Source organism: Mycteria americana, chromosome 5 (genome assembly GCF_035582795.1).
Source record: "Mycteria americana isolate JAX WOST 10 ecotype Jacksonville Zoo and Gardens chromosome 5, USCA_MyAme_1.0, whole genome shotgun sequence".
Taxonomy (NCBI): Eukaryota; Metazoa; Chordata; class Aves; order Ciconiiformes; family Ciconiidae; genus Mycteria; species Mycteria americana.
In genome coordinates, this window is record NC_134369.1 from 65,553,259 (window position 1) to 65,577,659 (window position 24,401).

Below are 24,401 nucleotides of genomic sequence, written 5' to 3' on the forward strand. Positions count from 1 at the left end.
GACAATCCAACTTACAAAGGTATGCAATACCAACCCGCGTGGATCAAGTTGTATTTTACTTGCCACGCTAGAAAGATCTCTAGAAATCACCTATAAGCCACTTGAAATTATTTAACTGGAGACATAAAATATTTCTCAATTTACTTTCTTAGTTTATCACAACAGTGGCCCGTGAAGGAGCTCCACGGCTGCTGATCTGAGATCAGAGCGGGCACCACCACGAGCTCCTTTACATGAAGTAACTTGCCCAGTTTTCTGAAAGCTTCTCTCCATACTGCACTTCAACCAAGAGCACTTACACAACTCTGACGTACTGAGCATCCTCTACCTTTCTCCACGCTCAAACACCTTAGGTAAGCAGCTCTCACCTAATTCAGCAGATACCTTCCACAGGATTTTAGCACGGCTTTCTTGGATCACAGCTGAACACAAGCTTCTTCATGCCTTTCCCTTCAGTCCTGGCCTTGATTTGGCTTTGGTGTTTTGGAAAACCTAACCTCACAGCCACGAGCGTCCCCGTTACCGTGTCTTCCCATCCCGACTCTGGACTCACGTATCGACCTGCTCCTCACCTTGCCCGCACTCGCAAGAAGCCTGCCTGGCTTGAGACTGCACTGGGAGCTTGGACGTGAAGTTTACGTGAGCTGTATGTTGCAGAAATGAAAATAAGAAAAGCTGCAGGCAATACATTTATCTCTATGCATGAATCTTTAATTTTTCCAGAAAACTACCAACGCAGTCATTGGAAGAGCTCTAGCTGGGTCCCCAGAATATGAGCAAAGGACCCCATTTATGAAAGCCCCTGCAGCATCTCCACCCAGCCTGGTAAATGGGAGTTCCTTTGTACAAGTCTGGTCTTCCTTCACCAAAAATACTGTGAGAAAAAACATTCACCTCGAAAATGAGCGCTTTAAACCCGTTCTGGCCTTTCATTCCAATTCTCTCTAAATGAAGCTTTACTTCTGAAGTTCATCACAAATCAGTTTTTAACAGATAGTACTTTATGGAACTGAGAAGAAATATTTTTTATGTAAAGTGCAGCTCAATTTAAAGATAAAGAGGGTAAGCCAAAGAAGTAAAATGCAAGTGTTAACAAAGATAAGCTGGTTTTTTTTTTTTATTTCCATTGAAGAAGTGCCTAAGATCTTCAAACAGGCATTCGGGCCGCACAGTATTAGATAATGCACAATGGACAAATATAACAAAAATTATTCTCACTGCAGATAAGACAGAATTTAGTATGCAGAGAAAGTACGCAATAGGTGAATAAACAGATGAAGGGGCAGAGTACGTAAAGGTTAAAAAGGCAGCAGCGAGGACAGGTGCATCAAGCACAGGCACAAATGTGAGGATTAAACTAAATAAAAGGGTTGGGTTTATTAAAAGTTAATTTCTGCTATCTCCACAGGTGATTACACAGAAAATAACAATTTGACTAATTAGTTAATATTTGTACAGTACTTTGAATATATAAAGTGATATATAAGTTAATATCATTTCAATTAGACTGGAAATGAGATAGAATTATCAGTGCATTTATTAATATTTAATACGTTCACTTTCAACAACAGCAACAAGCTTTACATTTTAATTGTGCGCTTGAAAACACAAAGCTAGAAGGCCCTGTGAAGTAACTACAAAGTTTTCTTACCAAGATCCTACCAAAACCCCACGCATATTAAAAATAAACACACACTGATTTTTAACCAAACAAGTGGTTAAACTAAGAACTCTTGATTCGAAGATGAGTGCCAGGGTCCATGGGCCACGCTTGGTCGCTTTTGCCTTCCAAAACAGATTCCCTTTATGACCAGATCATTCATTTTTATGACCTGAAGGTACATCACGATTTTGTGAATCTCCTCCTAAGAGCTACTCCTCCCGTACACGGCGGTGAAAGAGGCGACAGACTACGGGCACGTAGGGCTCGGTGCTCTCCAGCTGATGGACAAGAGGGTGATCTAATCCCCTTTTACAGTCGCACCAGCTGCACTGCACGGGATCAGAAATAGTGCCCTTCTTAGGGAAGGAATGCCACCCCTTGCTGAGGGTCTTCCTGAAACAGGAAGCCAAGCAGGGCTTTCTCAAAAAGCATCGCTCCCGCATCCTCAGCCAAGCCACTGATCAACACAGCCCTGTCCCCCCCCCCGCTGCTGGGCTGCCTCCGCAGCGCAGGGGGAGAAGGCACCTTGTGTCGGTGCCGTCCCTTCCCTTGCAGATTTCTGCCACGGAAATCCGTCGTCACCGAAAGCAAATGCAGCTTCCAATGGTCTGCGCTTCCCCAGGAGCCACGTAGCCAACTGGGAGCTAAATCAAACCATACAGCAGAACCTGCAGGTTGGATGTTTCAGCATGACCTGGACTCCTGTTTGGTTTCAAGAGCAGTCAGGGCAAAGCCATCAGCAGCGAGCGTAGCATCCAATGCCGTCCATTAATGAGCGTTCACCCAACTACACTCAACACCTTCACAACATGCAAAGCAGCAGTAGCTCTTTACAAACCAGAGTAACTATAGCAATAATTAAAAGGAAATAAAACTGTACATCAAACTGAGAAGCAAAGAAATTTTTAACAACGTGAAACAAGTGCTTATTAATTTAGACAACTTCTACCTGATGGCGTTTTGAGACGAAGAAGAAGAATTCTAAAGAAGAGGAAAAAAACTGGAGCGCAGAAAGAGTTATTCAAAGGTATTTTTTTATTTGCCTTCGTTAAATACTATATAACGTGCTCTTATTTGAAAAACATCAATCAAATTTATAGATTCGTGATAAATACAGTTGTAATTATAGCTGCCTGAAAATAATTCAGCTGTCACGTTTACCCTGTCAAAGTAAATAACGCTGTCATTTTAGTTGATGTGTGTGACTTGAGTAAACATTTCAAAGCATGAATTTTGAAGTAAGATTTCTTTGCTTGAAACAATTGCTCAAATTAATTTTCCTTCCAACTCTAATTTATTATGCTGATTTTCTTAGTAAGAACAAACTCTTTAACTATTTAACCAAGGCATCGTGAAGTAGATTATGGGTGCATAAATCATTAATCATACAAAATGCACATTAAAACACATGACCTGTTGACCAGAGAAAAAAAGTGGCATTTGTACTGCTCCATCCTTATTGTAGTACCTTAAAGCACTTCAAACACTTTAAATTTATCCCTATACCACCCATGCATGGTAGGGAAATAGTATCATTCCTGTTCCGCAAATGAAGATCTGGGGCAAGAACATTTTTCAGAAAGTGAATATTATTAACAAGTATTAGATTCGGCTGGATGTGCTTAAACTGGTCTCAGTGAGGTGGAGAGAAAGAGGAGCTTTCTCCAGGGGAGCTTTCTAAAGACAAACCTTGGTACAACAAACTTCAGAATTTACTGGTGGTACAAAAATTTCCAACTGGGGACAACAGAAAGCACGGTATTTCACAGTTAGGTCATTTTTTACTGAACCTACAGGGAAAGAAAATGTTACAACTTTTCAAAATGACAATGAGGGAAACTGGGTGACTGCTTACTTCATCAAAATCTGGCAAATGCTACTAGATCTTAAAAAAAAAAATGCCAAAGGTACTTGGAAAACTCCCACTTTCAGGCTCACATTCTGCTGGTAATTCCACTTCTGACCCCTTCAATGAACTTATCATTAGGCTCACTGCACTGTCTTCTATTTATTAGCAGTGCAACACTATCAAAAATGAACATTTCATCAAAATATTTTGAAAAGTTCTGTTCAATAACAGCTAAAGGACAAGACTTTTCAGCACTTTATTCTGGATTAATGAAAAAAAAAAAAAATCCCACAGTACATCCTCAGCTTTGAGAATCAATCATTTCTTCTGAGGACATGACAACACTGTTAACATTTCTGACCCAACATTTTTTTGCCTCCAACTCTTCACCTGTTACATGGGCACAGTGCTCCTTACCATCCTTGCTAAGCATTTGAGGCCTTACGTAAGAGGCAGGTGTTAGTACTTAAAAATGACCGGCTAAAACACGTTGTACTTATTTTATTCTTGGCACTTCTGAAAAGGAAAAGAACCTTTCCTTTGGTTTCTCCAATATACATTCATTTTAGACTCCACCACTTTTCAGTACTGTAAACGAAAGATAAAAGCAATAAAACTGCACTGACCTTTTCCTTAATGTAGACTCACAAACCTTGACCACCCTGATGACCTCTTTAACAGTACGTCGGAAATCATGCATTCTTGCTGCCACTAGCAGAGCTAGAGAATAAGCAGGGAAAGTCAATGTCAAAAAGAGGAAAATTTCCTGAAGAAAAGCAGAAAACAATCAGATAACTATACCCTCTCTTTGTCCCTGCCTTCAGCTAAAGAGCTGTAAATGCTTATGCTCAGCTTTGTCCCGGAATACAGGTGCTTGACTTGACTTTACAAACTTTGCTTCCTACCCAATAAAATTAAACTGATTGCAAATTGCACCCTGAAAAATTCTGTGCTTTAGCATTTGGGAAGCCGTGGTCAGCTACTTAAATACATCACAAGAACGTCTCATTGTTCACATATTTTTAAAGTCATCATCTTTTTAGCAGAATTTACTAGTCCTGAATGAAAAGATCTCCAGTTAACTCTTCCAGAAGCCCGAAGTCAAACACTGAATCTACTTAGGCTGTTATCCCCACTGCTGTCACCACCATCATGTCTTCCTAATGCCCAAGTGCTCTCCTGCAAGGCCCTCTCTACAGCTAGATAACTAGTACTGGCTGCATGTACCTCAGCGTGCTGATCCAGAGCACTAGCTCCCTTCTGAAGCGTCACCCCCACTCATCGTACAGTGGCTCAGTGCGCAGAACAGTTTTAAGCATGCAAAAGCGACTCCTTTCAGAGGAAACTAAACCAGAGCTCTACTTCAGGTATGTGTTTAAAGTGCTCCAGTTCCTAATGGGAACGTCGGGGGCTGAACAAACAACTGGCCATTCAAACAACATACGGCACAGACATTTAGGCCAGGGAACCAAACTAAACCCAGTCCACAGTACACCACATGAACCGCATGTTGCATGGATGGATGTAGGGGACTCAGCACCACCTGCGTCAATCTATTGACCCATGTCCGCTGAATCAAATCACTTGCTCGTGTGGATATATAGTCTATGAGGTGAATCAAAGACCAGGCTGGTCTCCCATACAATACTCAAATTTTTAGCAATGTGCAATAAGCAAGTACTACTAACAAAAAGAGGCTAGAAATTTCAGGAAGATTGCATAGTCCTGGGTTCCCTAAGGTTTGAGCGCTATTTCTCATTCCAGCATGCACAGGTAAGATCTTTCAAATAAAATAAAGCACGTACGTGAACCCTGTGGGTATCTATACTCGTCGTTACTCTGACCTCACTGGCTGGTACTGACTACTTTTTAACCTAGCCCTCCCAAACCGGTAGGTTTTTTATAAGCATCATGACAGCGATGGATCTTGGAAAAAGATGAAGAAGGAGAGGAAAATAATTTCACAGAACAGGTCAAAGAGGGCATTTCTTGCATAAGACTCTGTGTAAAGACACAAATCAAAGTGCTTGCACTAATGGTGTCATTTTAGCTGACAAAAAAAAACTTTTAGCAGCTAGAGCTTGAAGAGAGTGGGGGCGAGAAGAGCACCAGAAAGGAGGTTGAAAAATCCAAAACATAAGATACAAAGGATCTGAGCAAGTAATGTAGGAGCAAGGGCAAAAATGAAGTTTGAGTTTCAGAAACTATTTCGATGAAGACCTACATAATCTGTAGGTGCCTGACAGCACAAAACCCAGAGAACATGGCATCACTGAGGAAATGAGAAAGTCTTCATCTCTTCCCAACTCCCAGACGCTCCCATCCAACCCGCTGCGGGGGAAGCAATACACCCAGCGCCTGACATACCTGCTCCGCAGAGCCCGGAGGGCCGGCGGCCGGTGTGCATCCAGTCCCGCTTCATTCTCTGCAACAGCCTGAGAGCCGTCATGGACACTTCATGGTTCTTATCCCCAAACTCAAGCATGTGTGCGAAACGAGGAATATATAAACACGGATCTGCAACAGAAAATAATACAATTATTTCTAAACCTAACCTTTGATTTAGGAAACGCAGTACTTGAGCAGCAGTACAGCGGGGCTGTCGTGGTTGGCTAGCTTCACGTCTCAGCAAACAACATGGGCTGTGCTGGTGGGCCAGATCCTCTGATCACTAAGCTTTAGAAGCACCTTTTTAGTTAAGCTAAAACAAAATCCTTTCTTGCTTTATAGGCAAGTCACCTTTAAAGCACTAAACAAAGTTTTTCTTACATGCTTTTCAGGGTCCAAGGCTGCATGTGCTGACTCCGACACATCAGCAGTGTTACTGGTATCAGTGAAATTAGGCACAAAGCTAAGCATTTGCAAAATTCTTTTGCAGAACGAGGACGTAACTTAGGCCCAAAACTTCTAACATCTCCTGCAAAGTAACAAATAAGCTAACTTGCATGCCTCGTCTCACACCTACCTACAAACTAAGCTTTGAAAAAAATTCATTTGCTTAAAATCCCATGTCCCTAACAAAAGTCTACTTACACTTTCAAAGTTAATTCCAGCTCCTTCTTGGACTCGCATTCCACCAATACAAAACGCTGTTCATTACAGATACTGAGGCATACTCTCCATCGGCATAAATTGCTGCAACCCAATTAACGTCAGCAGCGCTATGACAATTTACATCAGCCACGAATCTGCCTCCAGATGTATAAACTTATTTGAAGTGTTGGTGTTATCAGCTTCAAACTAACCGAAATATGTCGGTACGGATTGTGCTTTGCCTAAATCAATTTATAATTTATCAAACAATCTTGTAAAAGCTACACTTAACACATGTTTACTCGTATTTGAGGTATCAATTTCTCATTTCCTGCCAGCCTTTCATCACTTGACCGAAAATCCATGATGTACGGTAAATTGTTAACTATTAGTCTCAACTCAATTTCCTTAGCTGATCCCCTATGTGGGCACTTAAACTGATAAAGATGAAAATTCAGCTCGAAACACTGGAACAATCTTACGGATTTACAATTAATCAAAGCAGTTTCATTTAGCACCAAGTTCTAACAATGATGCCCTGTTGCTATCCATAATTACCGAGATCACACCGTAGGTGATTACGCCTGTCAGCCCTGCAGAAGCATTTAAATGAAAGCATTTATCAAGCAAAAACTTCCAAACACACCTCCCTCAAAGCTAAAGAAATGCCAGAGTGCAGTCACCTCCTAAACATGACCCCAAAAATCAAAGGTTTAGGAGAGATTAACTGATCTCCATGATTCTTAAGGGCAGTTAGTCTGTATTTCCAAGTATTTTATAAACTCGTACTCAGCAGAAATAACCAATTCCAAAATACTACAACAACAACAAAACCCTTTCAGAAATGATAGCCTGGGGTCCAACAGACATTTAAACTTCGCTCTTCGCACGACAGAAATGCGTGCGATGTTGCAAAGCAATGCCCGGTTTGCTTTCCCATCTCTTCTTATCCCAAGAGGGCCCGACTTTGGCTCCTCTGGACGCCGGAGCGGAGCAGAGCGAGGCAATTCACAGCTTTCTCTGCAGAGCTGAGCTTCGGGAGCATTTACACATTGGCATTGTAGCTGTTCAGACATTTCTGCTGGCATTCATGCCCACAGGTCATTTGACAAAACATTGCACATCGTTAATTTAAATTCTGAAGCTACCAAACAGCCAGAAAATGAATATGGGGTCGCTTTTAAGTGAAAAGCCTTCAAGTGGCCATAAATGGCTAGAATGCAATACTACCGACGTATAAACTAAATGCAAGGCCAAGGTTAACATAAACACGTCTCACGTGGATGCAAACATTTAAAAAGAATAAAAAGTATTTTTTAAGAAGTTGTAAAACCCAAACGCCTTGAATCCTTTTACGTGGACGGAACAAGCACCGCCGCAGCAGGGCTGCCCTGCTCCCGGGCGAGTCCCCTTTGCCTGCAGGGACACCCTGGGCCCCACACCCTCGCACACGCAAGGGCACGTCCAAGTGGGGCAAAACCCGCCGGCTTTCCCGAACGGGGAGGCCACGAGGCAGATTAGCAAGAAAAACACCATTTTATTTTTTAAGAAAGAAGCAGCTGTTTGTCTGAAGATTTTCTTTTCTCTCCCTATCCCAGTGGCGACTCGGGACTCGCACTTTTGGAAGCGCCTAAAGGGCCACACAGTCATTAACAGGAACACAGAAAAATTCCTAGGAAACTGCTTCTTGCTAGTCACTCTTGTACAGTGACTTCCCCACCAAAACAGGCAACCGGGACGGCAGGGCCGGGGAGAGGAGCCGGAGCCGTGCCCCGCTGCCAGCCCACCCCCCCGGCAACGGGCACGGAGAGCGGGGCCGAGGGCTGTCCCCGCTGGAACACCCCCGGCCGGGAGGGCGCGCACAACCGGGGCACGGCGGCTTCGGGGCTGCGAAAAACGGGGAGGAAAAAACCCCCGCGACCTCCCTTGACTTCAATAATTCCGCCCCGGCCGTGTCCCCGGCGCCCCGCAGCCGCCCCAGGCGCCGGCCCCGGCGGGGCAGCGCGGCGGCCCGGCTCCCCCCCGGAGCTGCGCGGCGGCGGCGGCGGAGCGGGGCGGTGCGCGGCGCGGCGGCGCCCCCGCCCGGGCCGGCCGGGAAGGGCGGTGCGCGCCCGGGGCCGCCCGCCCCGCTCTGCTCTGCCCTGCTCCGCCCCGCCACGGGAGCCCGCGGGCCGCACGGCGGGGCCGGTCCCCCGTGTCCTCCCCCCGCGCTTGGTCCCGCTGCGGTACTCCGGCCGGGAGCGGGGGCGCCGAGCGGCGGCGGGACTGCGGGGCTTCCTCCCGGCGCCGGCTGGGGGCGGCGGGCGCGGCGGTGCTGGGCGCTGCGCAGGCAGACGGGCCCCGGTGCCGGGGCCCCCGGGCGGGCGCGGGGGTGGGGTGGGGGGGGGCAGACCGGGGCGCGCGGAAGACTGACACACGGCGGGGCGGGGGGCGGCTCCCCCCGCCGCGCCCCGGCGCTCCCCATTGGCGCGGGCGGCCGTGACGCGCGGCGCGGCAGCTGCCTATTAGGGCGGGAGGCGGAGGCAGGGCCCGGCAGAGCCGCGCCGCGCCGCATCCCGCCGCCGCGAGGGGAGCGCCGAGGGCAGCGCCGCCCGCCCGCCGCGGAGGAGCCGGGGCGCCCCGCGGCCAGCAACGCCCCCGACGCGGGCGGGAGGAGCGCGGAGGAGCAGCGCCGTGTGGCGGTGGCCGCCGCGGAGAGAGGAGGAAAGTTGGTGCGAGCGGCGGCGGCAGCGGGGCCGCCCGGGAGCGGGACTGCGGAGAGCCGCCGCCTCGCCTCGGCCCGGCCCGGCCGCCGCGGATGTGCCCCCGCCGGGCGGGGAAGGACGGAGCGGAGCGCGGTCGCTGGCAGCGGGGATCGGGCGGCTGGCTGCGCTTCACCCTCGCCGGGCTGCTGCACTCGGAGGATTTGTGGATTGACTCTCGCTCCTGACCCCCCGTCTCGGCTGGATTTGTGGGGTTTTGTTGCTGGATTTTGGCTTTTTTTTTTCTTTTTCCTTTTTCTCCCCTCTTTCCTCGGGGGAAGGAACTGCCTGCCAGCCCTGCTCGGGTTCCCCACGGCCGTCGTGGCAGTGCCGTGGAGGCTGGGACCCCCCGCTTCGAGCCGAGGTGAGCGCTGGCACTGAGCCCACACGGCATCACCCCTTTCCCCCCGGAAAGGTGCGTCGGGCCGGTCACCAAAGAGCACGCACACACGCCAAAAAAAAGGCCGCCCTGCATCTAGAAGCACACAAAATATCCAGATAGTGGGACTCGCGTTTGGGATTTGTTAGTTCTCTTGCTCATGCCACTGCCCCATGGTTGCCTCAATGGCAGGATCATGAAGTGTTTGACTTTTTTTCTTCTGCTTCCAGAGACCTTAAAGAAGTCCAAAAAGAGTGTGAGGTCAAACGGCAAGGTGCCAGGATGCTATGAGATAGTGCCCCTGTCCCTGAAGAAGAAGATGGCTGCAGAACTTTACCCTGCCAGCACCAACACCAACATCGCAAACAGTAACGCCGCCGCCGCCACCGCTGCCAACAGCAAGAAGAACGCCCTGCAGCTCCAGCACAGCGCCCAGCCGCCCCCGCCGCCCCAGCTCCAGAACCTCAACAACAACAACTTGGAGAGCGCCAACTGGCAGTCCTTCCACCCCACGCTGCGGGAGAGGTAAGGGCCGGGCCCCGCCGGACCCTCCCGGCCGGCCGGGAGAGAGAGAGAGAGAGCGAGGCGCCCAGCCCGGCCCCGTGCACCTGCGCCGAGGGCAGGCGTGAGGGCCGGGCCGGCCCGGCGAGGGCGGCCCGGGCCGGGATGGAGCCTCGGGGGAGGCTCGGGCGGCGGCGTGCCGGCGGGGCTGGGGCGCCGGGAGAGGGGCTGCCCGCGGCTAACGGGGCTTCTCCCCCCTCCCCTGGCTTGCAGGAACGCGCTGATGTTCAATAACGAGCTCATGGCTGACGTTCACTTCATCGTGGGCCCGCCGGGGGCGTCCAAGAAAGTTCCTGCCCATAAGGTTTGTGCAGATAATTTTTGGCTTTTCAGTGCTGCCGTGCGTATCGCCTTCTCCCCCTGCCTTACAACTAGGTTCCCCCCCCTAATTACGGCTCTCTTCTAATCCCAGAAGTAATTCATATACGCTGCAATTAAAGGGAACAGTCTAAGGCAGTCTTCTGCCTCCACTGGAGCTTTTAACTTTCCCTAAGCGTAGCTCTTATCGAAAGCCAGCACGCTCGGCTATTACTGATACATGTTACTGAGGCTTCTCTCTCTTTATTTTCCAGTATGTTTTGGCAGTTGGTAGCTCTGTCTTCTATGCTATGTTTTATGGCGATCTCGCAGAGGTCAAATCTGAAATCCATATACCAGATGTGGAACCTGCAGCCTTTCTAATCCTATTAAAGTAAGTGGCCACTACAAGTCTACTAATTACGTGGACAGAATCGAAGTAGCTTATAAAATAGACTTCTCCTAATTGGCATTGTGCAATACGCACTTATTGCTGTTTACTTATTGTGCTGACAAATACTGAATGTCAGATTCACTGCCAGCAAAGATGACTATCGATCAATCTTTCATGGCCTGTATTTTTTTTTTTCCCCCTAAGAAACTATTTTTTTTTCCATCTAGATACATGTATAGTGATGAAATAGACCTGGAAGCTGACACAGTCCTGGCTACGCTGTATGCTGCCAAGAAGTACATCGTGCCGGCCCTAGCAAAGGCTTGCGTCAATTTTCTGGAGACCAGTTTAGAAGCGAAGAACGCTTGTGTCCTGCTGTCTCAGAGCAGGCTCTTCGAGGAGCCAGAGCTGACGCAGCGCTGCTGGGAAGTGATTGATGCTCAAGCAGAAATGGCACTGAAGTCAGAGGGCTTCTGTGAGATAGATCAACAAACACTAGAGATCATTGTAACCCGGGAGGCACTCAACACCAAGGAAGTCGTAGTTTTCGAGGCTGTTCTCAACTGGGCAGAGGCTGAATGCAAAAGGCAAGGGCTGCCGGTTACGCCGCGCAACAAGAGGAATGTATTAGGAAAAGCTTTGTACTTAGTGCGGATTCCGACCATGACTTTGGAAGAGTTTGCCAACGGAGCTGCCCAGTCCGACATCCTCACCCTTGAGGAAACTCACAACATATTCCTGTGGTACACAGCCGCGAATAAACCCAAACTAGAATTTCCGCTGACAAAAAGAAAAGGACTCGTACCTCAGCGATGCCATCGGTTTCAGTCATCTGCATATCGCAGCAATCAGTGGAGGTACCGAGGGCGATGTGACAGTATTCAGTTTGCCGTAGACAAACGGATATTTATAGCCGGACTGGGATTGTATGGGTCAAGCTGTGGCAAAGCTGAGTACAGCGTCAAAATCGAACTGAAGCGCTTAGGAGTTGTCCTTGCTCAAAATCTGACAAAGTTTACCTCTGACGGCTCCAGTAACACTTTCTCTGTGTGGTTTGAACACCCTGTGCAGGTTGAGCAAGACACATTTTACAATGTAAGTGCTATTCTTGATGGTAACGAACTCAGCTACTTTGGGCAAGAGGGGATGACTGAAGTGCAGTGCGGGAAAGTGACATTCCAGTTCCAGTGCTCCTCGGACAGTACTAATGGCACCGGAGTACAAGGAGGACAAATACCTGAGCTCATTTTCTATGCATGATGCATTTCACCTTGATTGTATTCCAATACTGCAACGATGCACACTAAGGGATTTTTCAATTTTACTACGAACTCTGCAGCAGTATGGAATGTTACGCTACTTACCTATCTGCTACATCAGGCTATACAAATAAGTGAAGGAATGCTCTTGAATTTAATCTTATTTTATTTATTCATAAGCTATTTGACTTAATTATTAAGACTGCAACAAGCAGAAAAATGTTAAATTTCGCACGTACTGTGCATTTATTTTGTATATAGATAACTAACTTGCAGACTGCAGCTGACCTAAACAGAATGTTCTAAACTAGAGCAGTTTATGAATCTGTGAAATATAAAACATTTTTACTTGCCCTAAATCCTGTGTACTTGATCATTGCTGATCTTATGGCTTGTGTCTGTTAATTCATCTACAGTACAGTTAACAGGGGTGATGATGCTGTAGTCTGTCCCCTGTGTGTACCCACACAGGGCATAAGCTATCACTGCAAAGATGAAGGTTCCCTTCCCTTCTAACTGAGACTATCCATCAGCAGCCTTTCTTTTCCTTCACAAAAAAGGGAGCTGACAGGTGGAAGCTCAGGGCTTTTCGTGTGTTGCCCAAGCTGGAGAGAGACAAACTGTGAGCGTTAAAGTTGATCAAAATCACCCTGTGGTTATATTTGAAAGCCTCTAACGCCCGTTCACACGCATCATCTGCGTTAGCCTCCGCAGCCTGCGCAGCAAACAGCAGCACTGACACTTGCACCTGTCAAACTGCACCCCACTTGAACGGCCGGAGTCGAGACATGCAGATGAAGCGTCATGCAGTGACAGGCTTTATCACAGATTTAGCCCAGAGCTGTAATACTGGCGGCCACCATCTAAATATACATCCCAGCCTCACATTTACGAGCAGATACTGGAGAAATACTTGCACTGTGGTCTTTAAGTTCACTCAAACTTAGTAATTAGAAGTAAGCTACCTTAAACAAAAGCTGCTGGATCTTTCCTCCCCCTCTATTTTTTCTAAAAACAGTCCCATCCACCAGCAGTAGTCATTTTATAGCTAGTCCCCTTAACTTTTCACAAAGAATGATAAAAGTAGGTGTCTTAAGTGTCTGACAATCATTACAGATGAGCCGGTTTTTACAAATCTCTCTTCTCATAATGACCTTGGAAAGAATACTCAAACAGCATTCTAAAACAATATTTTTTTCCATGTGTAACAAGTACCTCTACATTTAATTTAGAAGGGTTTTCTGTTTGCCTTTTCCTAAGCTGCATTAATTTTCACCTTGAAACTAAGCTGCAATACAAATTCTGCCTGTTCTCTTAAAAAAAAAAGAAATAAGAAGGCAACTGAATTACTGAAAACAAGAACTTTTTACCAGACATCAAGCTATGCTAATGAAGCCAGCACACCACAATGGCTGATAGCTGTGCACTGCCACATACTATCTGGATGCCGTTGTGACGATGCTCAATATGTGAGCTGCTGGTTCCCCTGCTGCAAAGGCAGGCAGTTATGTGCCCAGCTGAGTACATCTGAAGGGGTGTGCGTGTGTGTTGTTCTTAAACACAAAAGGCATCTGATTCTCTCAGTACAGATTAAGGAGAGTGGGAGTGAGAGTGGGTAAAGATACAGGAAGAAAATTCCTGCACAGAGGTGGGTAACAGTCACAAGACCTCCCTATAAATATACTCTTTAACTGGAATTGGCCTGAATTCCCTTGGCTTAAAGACTACAGCCCAGACAACAGCTTTTTTACCCTTTAACAGGTTAAAACCCACCTTCCTATCACTGTGTTATAATTTCAGCGATGACTTACTAATTAAAAAGTTACTCGCATGCTTGGAAAAAGTTGCTCCTCATTTTCCATCAAGCCACTTGTATTTCAAGCACTGAACACCTCAGGTACAGGTGATGGACAGATAGTAAATTTGGCAAATATTTATCAAATGTCACATCTCTGGAATTGAAGTGTGACAGGCCTATGCAAGCTTGTAGATGCATGCAAATTTATTATACATCAGCCCATTGTCTTGGTATAGCCTGAACTACTCTCAGAAAAAGGAACACAATTATTTGTAAAAGAAAATAGCATCTAGCTCCCAAAAAAGTCTTACATAAAGGAGAACAGGCTCTCATGGTCAGCATTGCTCTTTGGCCTGGATTGATTCCAGCTTCATTTTTAAGTTACCACTTTGGTATTTAGCACACAATACTACGTATATATATATGCACATACATACATATTCTTTTAAAGTAACCATGCAGAAAATATACCCAAATACTCAAAAGTCAACTCATAAAAAAAATACCTATGGCTGGAGCATTTATGCAGAGTTCTCTGGCCAACAGAAGGAAAGTTTTTCCCAGCACATAGACATTCACCTATTAAAAGAAAAAAAATCATTATTTAAATCTTAAACCACAAATGTTTTTCATAGAACATTTATGCAGAAAGGAGAAAAACCCCACACTTTTGAAATCTTAAACAACCTGCTTTAAAAAAAAATTTAACCGAAGTAAATCCAAGCGATATTCATAGGTACAGAATAATATTTGGTGCTTGTCAAAAGCTGTACAAATTAGTATTGTAAGTCAAAGCATAAGTTTATACTGAAAAAATTACAAGAAGTTGTTCATCTCATGCTCTTCAGTGGGCTCAGTGTTGCTCTGTAGTACTTGGGCAATTTTTCAGTTGCCACCTAACGTCTTAAAGCACTAAGTAGACTTTAATATAATATCAGTATATAAAAAGTGTCATTTATCTTGTAACGTAACAAAACCTCAGCAAATACTCACAAGTTGGTGCAAATTTCAGCTCTGTATGATCACGTGAAGTGGGATAATTAAGTATTGCACAAGCACACACCAAACTTTTCCACCAAAGCAAGCAGTGGTGCTACATGCCCCAAGGGTTATTTGTCATTTCTTACTGTTTTGACATTGCCCCAGATCGCCCTACTTTAAAAAAAGATAAATACATTCAGAAAAAACCTAAACTATACCAAACCTGCTAAGAAGCCAGGGAGAGAGCCCTGCTCCCCACCCCTCCTTCACCACTGCACTCAGGAGGATATAAACTGAGGGGAGGAGTTACTCTTCATACTCTAATTTGCAATTTATAGCATAGGCAACTACATTTGTATTTTAAAAGTCTCAGGAAGTTTTCTTTCACTATGTTAAGATGTGTTTTTGTGGTCAGCAAGAAAGGCAGGATATACTTCAGTTCCCAATCAGCCCCAAACGTTCCCACGAAGCTCCATGAACACCTTGCTCCCCCCAAGGCACCTATAAAGGTCAAAGTTAGTAGAAAAAAAACTTCATCCTCCTACACTGCAAACAAATAAGATTTTTTTATTATTATTTTTGGGACAGTATATACTCTATTGCTTTTATGTAACAGAACTGCCCCTCTCTTTCCTATGCCGGGATAGTGAAGGTGTTTACTATGCAATCAATTACACAACCGAGTTGTTGATTATGGTACAAGCCCATGGAAATAAAAAATCCTGTTACTAAGTATTTTCTCTTTTAGTTCACAAAAGAGCTGTACCAACATTAGTATGTAGATTCTTCTACCAAGCTAGCAAAATAAATTTAATTTATATTTAAATATAAAAAATAAAATATATTTAAACAAACAAACAAACAAACCTGACACATTTTCACCTAGCACTTCAAAATTTTTCTGTATGGGAAAATGTTCTTAACATGCATTTTTCTCAAATTTAAAAAATTTTTTAAAATGAGAACTTCAAAGAAATCCTCTGAATGATCATGTATCCTGAAAGTGACTGCCCAATCAAGTGTACATGATATGATGTTCATTCATTCCATATTTAGTGGAAAGTACTGAATATCTTCCGTGCTTCATCTGACCAATGGTTGGACTGGTCTAGAAGATACAAAAGTATAGTCTTAAAATTTACCATCCCTTTTTTCCTGAAATACCAGACAACATAGAAATACTATTCTATGGGAAGTAAGTGAACAAAATATACCCTCTGAATAAGAAGTATATTTCTTAGGAAATAAGTCACTGAATTTTATACAGAAAAATAAGCACCTACTGAATCTGGCAGTTCATATAGGAGTTGGAGAGCATGTGATTTCCATCAGCCACAGAGACAGAACAGACATTACGACAGCAAAATCCCTGCAGTGTTTCAGTTGGCTTTAGATGCTCTAGAGTCACTGTCAGTTTGGAATGGCTTGTTTTGACCTTTTGTCTGTGTGTTTGACCTGTATGTTAATAAGAAATATTAACATAAAGAGTGGGGGTTTGGCTGTAGTTTCAGCCTTCTAAATTGGCCGACCAAGTTACTGTAAATCTTAAACCTCATCACTTAGATGTTGTTCTGCAAGGATGATTTCACTGCACTAATCAATAAAGTTACTTCAGTGGCACCAAGTACATATGATGTTTCCATCAGAGGCTTCACAAACTCATCTAGTTCTTTTCATTTTAGTCTAGAAAAAAAAAAACACCCTCAAACTCAGACAAGTATTTCTCCCTCTGGCTTTTTTTGTCATGACATCCAAATACGTGATGCTTGTCCCCATCGAACCATGTCACTCTCTAAGAAACTCCTCCCAAACAAACTTTCCATAAATGCAGTCGTCAAAGAACAGATAAATATGAAGAGGCATAAAGAAGCACACAGCTTTTTAGCGAAGTTCTAGCAATCTAAGTGGGCGCTGAATGCCATCTAAAGCAAAGCCAAATGCATAATAAAATTGCTCAATGACTTTTTTTTATCTTCCTCTCCTTGGCCTAACTAAAAGTCTTTGGCTCCATGGTCTATTTGAGAAGTAATGTACTTAAATCCAACCTGCTTTTCCACTTCACCCACATCATCAGTGTTTTATGACCAACTTCAAGGTGTAGGCAGTATATTTACACAAAATAATAAATTCAAATAGAAATAGTACATCAGGGAATTTCTTTCTTTTGATCACAAGTGCATTTCTTTGCAGTTTCTGGTTACTCCCTATTTAGAAAGAAAGCATAATATACAGTGCATTACATGCTCTATACTGTTTTCCTCATGAAGCTCACACGTTTTTAATGCCAGGGTGGTCACAAAAAGAATCAGGAATATTTAATTGCTTCCAGTTTTCCTGGCAAATCAGTAGGAAAAGAGACTTCAGGCCCTCTCAAACAATACGCTTCTCATCTTTAGAAGTTACCACATATTCACAAGTTCTGGGGCACTTCTCATAATTGGGAAATTAAAGATGGCATAAAGCTCACGCAGGAATGAATCTGTCATGGCACTGAACTGCTGAAACATGGTATTTAAGAACTTCTGGTTTTAGTGGAAGGCGGCCCTTTCACTAAAATTTTATACCACTGTCACCAATTTCAACTATTACTCATGCGCACACACACATCCTGTGACAGATACGATAGATACATAATAGGCATAAAAATAGAGTCTTTCTTTACTCTCATCATTTGTATGTTTTTTTGCACTCCATTAAGCTTAGAAAATTAAGAGAATTAATTTAGAGGCCTACTTTAATTTCTAGTTCTTTCTTCATTAAGAACTTCTTATAAAAATTCATATACTCCAATCCATCAAAAGCTTAAATTTAGAACCATATGACATTTGCATTCATAAAACCTAATTTTATGAGAGTCCTTCGAATGGTGAATAAACAAAAATGCCCTTCTAAAAGGATGTCTCTGGCTTAGACTTGAATTGGTGCAGCTTTAAAGCTTACCACGTCGACTTCAGCCTCTTTTCCCCCTTCTTAATTTAAAAGGATCATACTGAAAACCAGTATTTCCCCAAACTCTCCCCCATCAAAACTGTCAAAGTGTAACAATTGTTTTATAGACTTTCATAAGACTTGTGCTCTCTCTCTGTGTATTTGGATCAGATATTAACATTTCCTAAACTTGATGCAATCACTAGGTTTGAACATCAATACCTAACACAGAGACTGGTGTCAACCTCTGTCAGAGGGGATATTTTAAAATATCTGCATACCCTGATAGTTTTTACCGTATTCTTTTACATTCAGTTCACATTTAACAGAATAAATTTAGAAACATATGGACCTGCCACTGAGTTGTTTGTTTTTTGTTTTTTTTTTGTTTTTTTTTTTAAATTAGATTCTTCAGCAGGAAGACATCTTTCAGACAAAAAGTATGTGCCTACCAAGGCACTGAAAACAAAACAAAACAAAACCCCCAATGTTTTACCCCTAAGTTTTTACAGAGGACTTAAGATTCTGTAAGATGTTGTCCTTTACCAATAGTTAACTTCTGCTCTATTAGTTAAAAGGGGCATTTGGGGAAGGAATGGCTTCCAATTATTCAGTTACAACTTTATAGAAAGATCCTTCTACTTGTTATATTCTTTGCCCTTCACAGTATTTTTTGGAGACACAGTCTTTTCATTTCACATCTGTCAGTCATCAGATGCTGATTTCAAAGGGACACTTCCATAGGGACTCTTATCCTTTCATAATTTCCTCTTGCTTTCACATCACGCCTGATGTGTTCACAAATACCAATATACTTCCACTTTCAGAAATAACAACAAATACCTCCTTTCCAGCAGCACGGGAATTCAGCTGTTCATCAGTCTAACACCTTCCACAATTTTAAACTCTCTCTGGGAAACAGGGAGTCTCCCATTCATACAGTTACCAGGTCACTTTAGCTTCTGGACAGTAGCAAAAAAATAAAGCTGAAATCATTGAATGAAGGTCTTTCCTTGACCGTAAGTTCCATAAATTTATAAATCGATACTCTTTCACTATAAGCAAGTTCCAAAAAGGCTTTTCAAGACCATGGTGTGGCATTCTGGAAAAATATTACAAATGGTGATGGTGGTTAAGGTCTTCTGTCTTTTAAAAGGACAAAGACCAGGCAGTTGGAACTTGATGAGAATTCACACTGTGAAACATCCATGGCTGCTTGCCTAAATAATTAAGCAAGCATGAAAAGCAAATGAGTTTTTAAGGAGAGTGTCTGTTGCTGGGGAAAGAGGCACCTGTGGTTATTTGATTCATTATTAACATTTCTAGTATAGTAATGCCTGAAGGTCCCAACCAGGTTGTTTAAATTAACTCAATCAGCATAGCAATTTGCATAGGGGCAATAAAGGCAAATGCAGTCAACATGTTAATAACTTTAAATGAACAAAGGGTATTAAAAACTGAAGCAAATGAGTACAGTCTTTAAAAAATACTCTATTTTACCCTTTTCCACACAATAAACTGAAACTTCTTATTTTTTGGATGCATATTGCAACCAGAACATTACATTTAACCTCGAAAGACAACACACAAAACTACAAACTTGTACCAAACCCAGCTTGTCAGACTGCAGTTCAAAAAGAGACGCAGATCAAAACTAAGCAGCTTCCTCTCATGCTCTGCTTTAAAGCATTGCCTTCAGTCTGGGGACTCTGAAGGGAGAGTCTACTTTTGCTAATCACGTATGTGGTAGTCCTAGCATTCTTCCTCCAACCCCACAGCTGTACAATAAACCATTATCATACCATCTATGCAAGAAAGGCAAAGAGTAATTTGCAACAAGCGTAGAGGAATCAGGGAGGCCAATGCTGCCTTTCAAAAAAATAAATAAAAACAACATGTGTACAAAAATAACTCGCAATAAAAATCCTTGTGGACAAGAAAGTACTGTTATACTTGACTAGACAAACTGAAGAGAAGAAATTGGGGATGAGAGTTGTGTTTTGAAGTGGAGGAGAAACCACAGGAGGACTGGACCAAGCAGGTACCAGTTACTGATTTTCACTTCTTGTACACCCCCTTCCCTTATCTAGAATCGTAGCAGAGTTCAGGTTGGAATGGATCTCGGGTGGTCTCCAGTCCAACCTCCTGCTCAAAGCAGGGTCAGCTACGAGAACAGACCAGGTTGCTCAGGATCTTGAAAACCTCCATGGACAGAGGCTTCGAAACTGCTCTGAGCAACTTGTTCCAACACTTGAGTGTCCTCACGGTGAAAAACCTTTTCTTGATATCAAGTCAAAACATCTCATTTTAATTAATTATGTCCATTGCTGCTAATCCGCCTGCTGCGCACTCCTATAAAGAGCCTGCCTCCGTCTAACATCTTTTCAGTAAGCATTAGCCTTATTTACCAGCAGGGCACACACCACAAGGCACACTAAAAATTCTATTCTACTAGGCTGAAATTGGAGATCAAAGCACTGCCAACACCTCTTCCCAAAGTCTTTTATGACCACGTTGCAAAGACCATGACACCGGAGATTACAAGAGGCTAAGGAAGAAACTGCCATTTCCCAGGATGAGAAAGGCAGCATTTCACCACACCGAGATCAAAACTTCAGCCAACTAGTTCTCCAGGTTGAAGGAATGAGGTGCTCTGAAATAGATGAGCAAACCTAAACTGTTCAACAGTTGGGCCAAGGCTAGACAAGCTTTGCAACTCTCCTAAACAAGCAAGGCCTGTCGTTTAGATTGGACTAACAAAAAAGCAAACAAAAGGCCTGATTACAGACCTCTCTAAAGATTATATTTGCAAGTAAAATGCAGTATCTGAAAATATAAGCAAGTACTTTCTCTGTCAGAGACTGGTGACTGATCGTCCTTCCAACTCAATCAACATGCAGCATGGCTCTGCTCTGCACAAGGAAGGAGCCTGATTTGTAGCAGTGGTCTGGACATTTTCAGTTCATTTTAGATAATGCTTTAAAGTCTAAATGTACCAGCAGCATACTGAATCTGACAACACTTTCAGCAGGAGGTTTCCAAGACATAGGACATATTTCACCTGAAGATAAAATGGGAGAAAAAAATACCAAAGAAATTGCCTTTCCAATTAAAAAAAACCAAAAAACCAGACGTTTTGGCTTTTTCCAAGATGACAGCAATTTTGAAGCTCCAAAAACTATTATAAAATGTAGCAGTTCTCCAGTGGAACAAGACAAACTCCCACATCTCAGTCATCAGTGTAAGAGGAAAACTGATATGACTTCTTAAACAGACTACCATTAACAGTGAAAATTAGTCTCCTCTATTGCTAAGTTCTAGTTGCATAATACTATTCTAAAAGCATGTTACACTATAGGGGACAGCTTTTTTATTTTTTTATGGAGAATGGGGGACCAAATCCCAAAGCAGCTCAATAAAGACAGGAAAAGAGGTTGTACAAGAAGTACAGACCAGAGCCTAAGAGCTTACGATTTCCCCTCCCTTTTATCTTTTTTTTTTCTTTTAAAAAGATAAACAGAACAACAAGAGGGAATGAACACAAATATGATAGGTCATTAAACAAATACTGAGTTGCAGGTAACAGCAGATTCAAGTCGTCTTCTTATTACTCCTACTTTTAGCTACCACCTTTCTTATGCTGCGAGCTACGGAGGGCATTGGCTCTCCCAGCGCTGGCAAAACCCCGGCTGAAGGTCACTGACATGGAGGGTGCCATAAGTGGGATGCAGAATGGCACAGCTAATACTCTTTTCCAGCTCCAAGATGGCAAAAGGAAGCAATGGATGGCCTTTTTCACAGGCTTGCATTTATCTTTTTTGCAGGTAGCCGGAGTTACAAAGCTTACTTTTTGTTTTGCTTTTAGATGAAGCAATACACGAAAGGTTGTTACGCCTTTTTTCCCCCCTCAGATGCACTGAAACCTATTTTAAGGTGTTCTGTAATTCAGTCAGTAGCCTCCACGAAGACACTCCATAAGGATGTTTCATTTGGTAACATTCTTTAAAAAATTCCTGCGGTCAGATGATGGGCAGCCCTGCAGGTCACTTCACCTCCCGCAGCAACTGAGCTGCATCAAGTAGAAAATTCTGAAGAAAAATCTCAAAATTTGCTGTTAGCATCTAAGCAAGAGTTGTTGAAGGTCAGCAGTAGCTCACTTTTTAGACTTTCAGATGTGATTTTTTTCTGATATAAAATTGACAGCTTTCTCATTTTACCAAGAAAAACAATTACCTGGACCGGTATGATGTATTTTGTACAGATGAGTCTGAACAAGTTAAATATTTTGGAAAGATAACCCCCCTGCCACTACTACTACTGCTAACAACCTTTCTTTTTGTTTAATGACATTCACATCCTAACTGCAGGATAGGAGAGCTGTCCTTGAAAAAAAGCGGCACTTCAAGGTAACACAATACAATCTAATGAACTAATTGCTTTTCTTTTTTAAGGCACACAATCTGCGGGCAAAGGCTGATCTAAAGCAGAATGTTTTCTGCCTGGGCCATAGATGTTTTGCCAATCAAGTTTTCTTTTGTTTTGGTTTAGGTTTGGGGGTTTTTGGTGTTTTGTTTGGTTGGTTGGTTTTGGTTTTGTTTTTAAACAAACGCAAGGTGGGGGAGAAATCAAGCTAGGACCTGAAAAGCTCATTTATACGTTCTTAAAGAGGACTTTCTGGCTACCTACAGTTAACAATAACATTTAAGATTCCTGTTTCCTCAGATTCACCTTAAAGAAGTTATAAAGTAGAGCACATCAGAAGTCTTCACACAGTTAAATACATAAATACAGATCATGATACTGAAATTTTGCATTTTTCTTCTTTCCAGGGTTGATTATTTCCTACTACTAATCTATTTCTGTCTCTCCCATCTCTTCAGTTACCCCTCTTCAACGTTTTGGTCCTCATATGCCACATCTTGACACCTTTTCAGGCTAGAATGTATAGAGGGGAAAAGACAAATCATTCAGTCTTTCTTGTCTGTTCCTGCTGACAATACATCTTTTTTTTTCTTTTACAGATACAATACCTCTTCTTCTTCTTTGTCTTCACATTGTGTGACTATTCTTCATATTACTATGATCATTCTATTTCATAACAATCACCATGAAAAATCACCTGTGTTCAGAAGGAAATAAACCTCCCATTCTACACACGCAGTATTCGGTTATAAATAATTAAAATAATTCAATAAGAGTTTAGAAAAGAGAAAAAAGTCACTAATTTTAAGAATTAAAGATTCACTTGATTATTGCAATTCCAGCAGATTGCTTCAAGCAATAAATAGTCTTCAGAGGATGCCATTTACCAAGACAGCTGGGAGGACAAAAATAGATGCAACTAACCTACTCACATTGTATGTAAAACAGTTATAACATGGAGAATGAGAGTAAGACAGCATATGTCAGTAGAGCTTTCTGTTTCCACATACAAAGCAAGTACGCATTTCTCTCAAAATATATTTTATAAAACATGTCTCTGTAGTGCACTGATCCATTTACACAGTATTACCTACCAAAAAAGTTATTTCTGTCTTCATCAACTGTTGTTTTAAAAATGTGTAACATCTGACCCTGTGCCATTGCAGTGACTCTGAATCCTGACGAAAGGATCATACTAACTCTTGATATGTTATTTGCAGCATTAAAAGCAAAAAATTTGTTTCACATTTAATTTTACTGAACAATTACTCAGATTTACAAACCCACTGATTTTCCCATTCAGAATTTTTAGACAGAAATCAAAACATCCCAGACAGCCCATGCTGACAGCTCTTTGCTTGCAATTAATCTTAAACATTAATTCACAAAAGTTTCAAATAAAAAAAGATACAATACCTGAAGAAGGTCACTGAGGTCAAGTAACATGTCTGTGAAGAAGTCAAGGAATATACATGTTTGTTGAATGTGACAGTGTTTCTTAATTTCATTAGCAACCCAAAAAAAGGAAGACACAAACCCAGGTTTAACTGTCAAAGAAATCAAATACGGACTAGGTACTTGGATGCACCACTTCTGCTAACAGCCAGCATCCAGCTAATCGTTCAACTCCCCAGAAAATCCTGCCAGCACTCGCTGCATTTACTGCAAAAGTTGTCTACAGGGAGTGATGGTCTCAAAAAACAAGCCAACACCTTGTGTGACTTACAATACTCACCATATACTGCAGCCCAAGAAAGACCCAATGACAGCAAAAAACAAGAATAGCAGCAAGACAGAATACTCTTATTACACTTTATTTAAGAATGTAAAGCATCAGTCTCCTAAACCAGCTTAGGAGCCCAGGATCCCAGAAAGACAGATGGAAGAGCAAACTAAGAAAAGGGCAATAACTTTCTTTTGTCCTCTTCTATGAGGACCTGTCAAAGAGCTGGGAAGAGAAAGCCACTTTGGCTACTCTCTTCTCTGACCAAGAAAATCAGCTTTTACCTTTGAGTTCTTACTCCCTCCATCATATCCTACGCTGCTGCAAAAATATCAGGTCACTGTCTACTACTCATTATGGGCACACTTGGAAC

At 43.0% G+C, this 24,401-nt stretch overlaps 2 protein-coding genes across 5 annotated transcripts in view; one reads left to right on the forward strand and one right to left on the reverse strand.

Annotated features, from left to right (window-relative positions):
• The window catches only part of BRF1 (BRF1 general transcription factor IIIB subunit), a 176,737-nt gene that overhangs the window by 82,277 nt on the left and 70,059 nt on the right, over positions 1-24,401 (reverse strand). For 2 of the 3 annotated variants that reach the window (XM_075503746.1, XM_075503747.1), the window contains exons 4-7: positions 23,722-23,753; positions 14,481-14,553; positions 5,880-6,029; positions 4,139-4,232 (exon numbers count right to left, since the gene is read on the reverse strand). In XM_075503746.1, coding sequence (XP_075359861.1) covers positions 4,139-4,232; positions 5,880-6,029; positions 14,481-14,553; positions 23,722-23,753 — 349 coding nt within the window. Of the gene's footprint in view, positions 1-4,138; positions 4,233-5,879; positions 6,030-14,480; positions 14,554-16,323; positions 16,403-23,721; positions 23,754-24,401 lie in introns of those variants that run through there. The other variant, XM_075503748.1, reaches the window with a different exon arrangement.
• BTBD6 (BTB domain containing 6) lies at positions 8,958-12,552 on the forward strand. Of its 2 annotated transcripts, XM_075503749.1 has the most exons (5): positions 8,958-9,650; positions 9,896-10,190; positions 10,440-10,530; positions 10,799-10,917; positions 11,145-12,551. In XM_075503749.1, exons 2-5 carry the CDS (start codon positions 9,985-9,987, stop codon positions 12,175-12,177), a joined length of 1,449 nt encoding a protein of 482 aa, XP_075359864.1. In that variant the 5' UTR covers positions 8,958-9,650; positions 9,896-9,984; the 3' UTR covers positions 12,178-12,551. The 2 variants fall into 2 exon arrangements, with proteins under 2 accessions (XP_075359864.1, XP_075359865.1); XM_075503750.1 differs by lacking the exon at positions 8,958-9,650 and having other exon boundaries at positions 9,675-10,190; positions 11,145-12,552.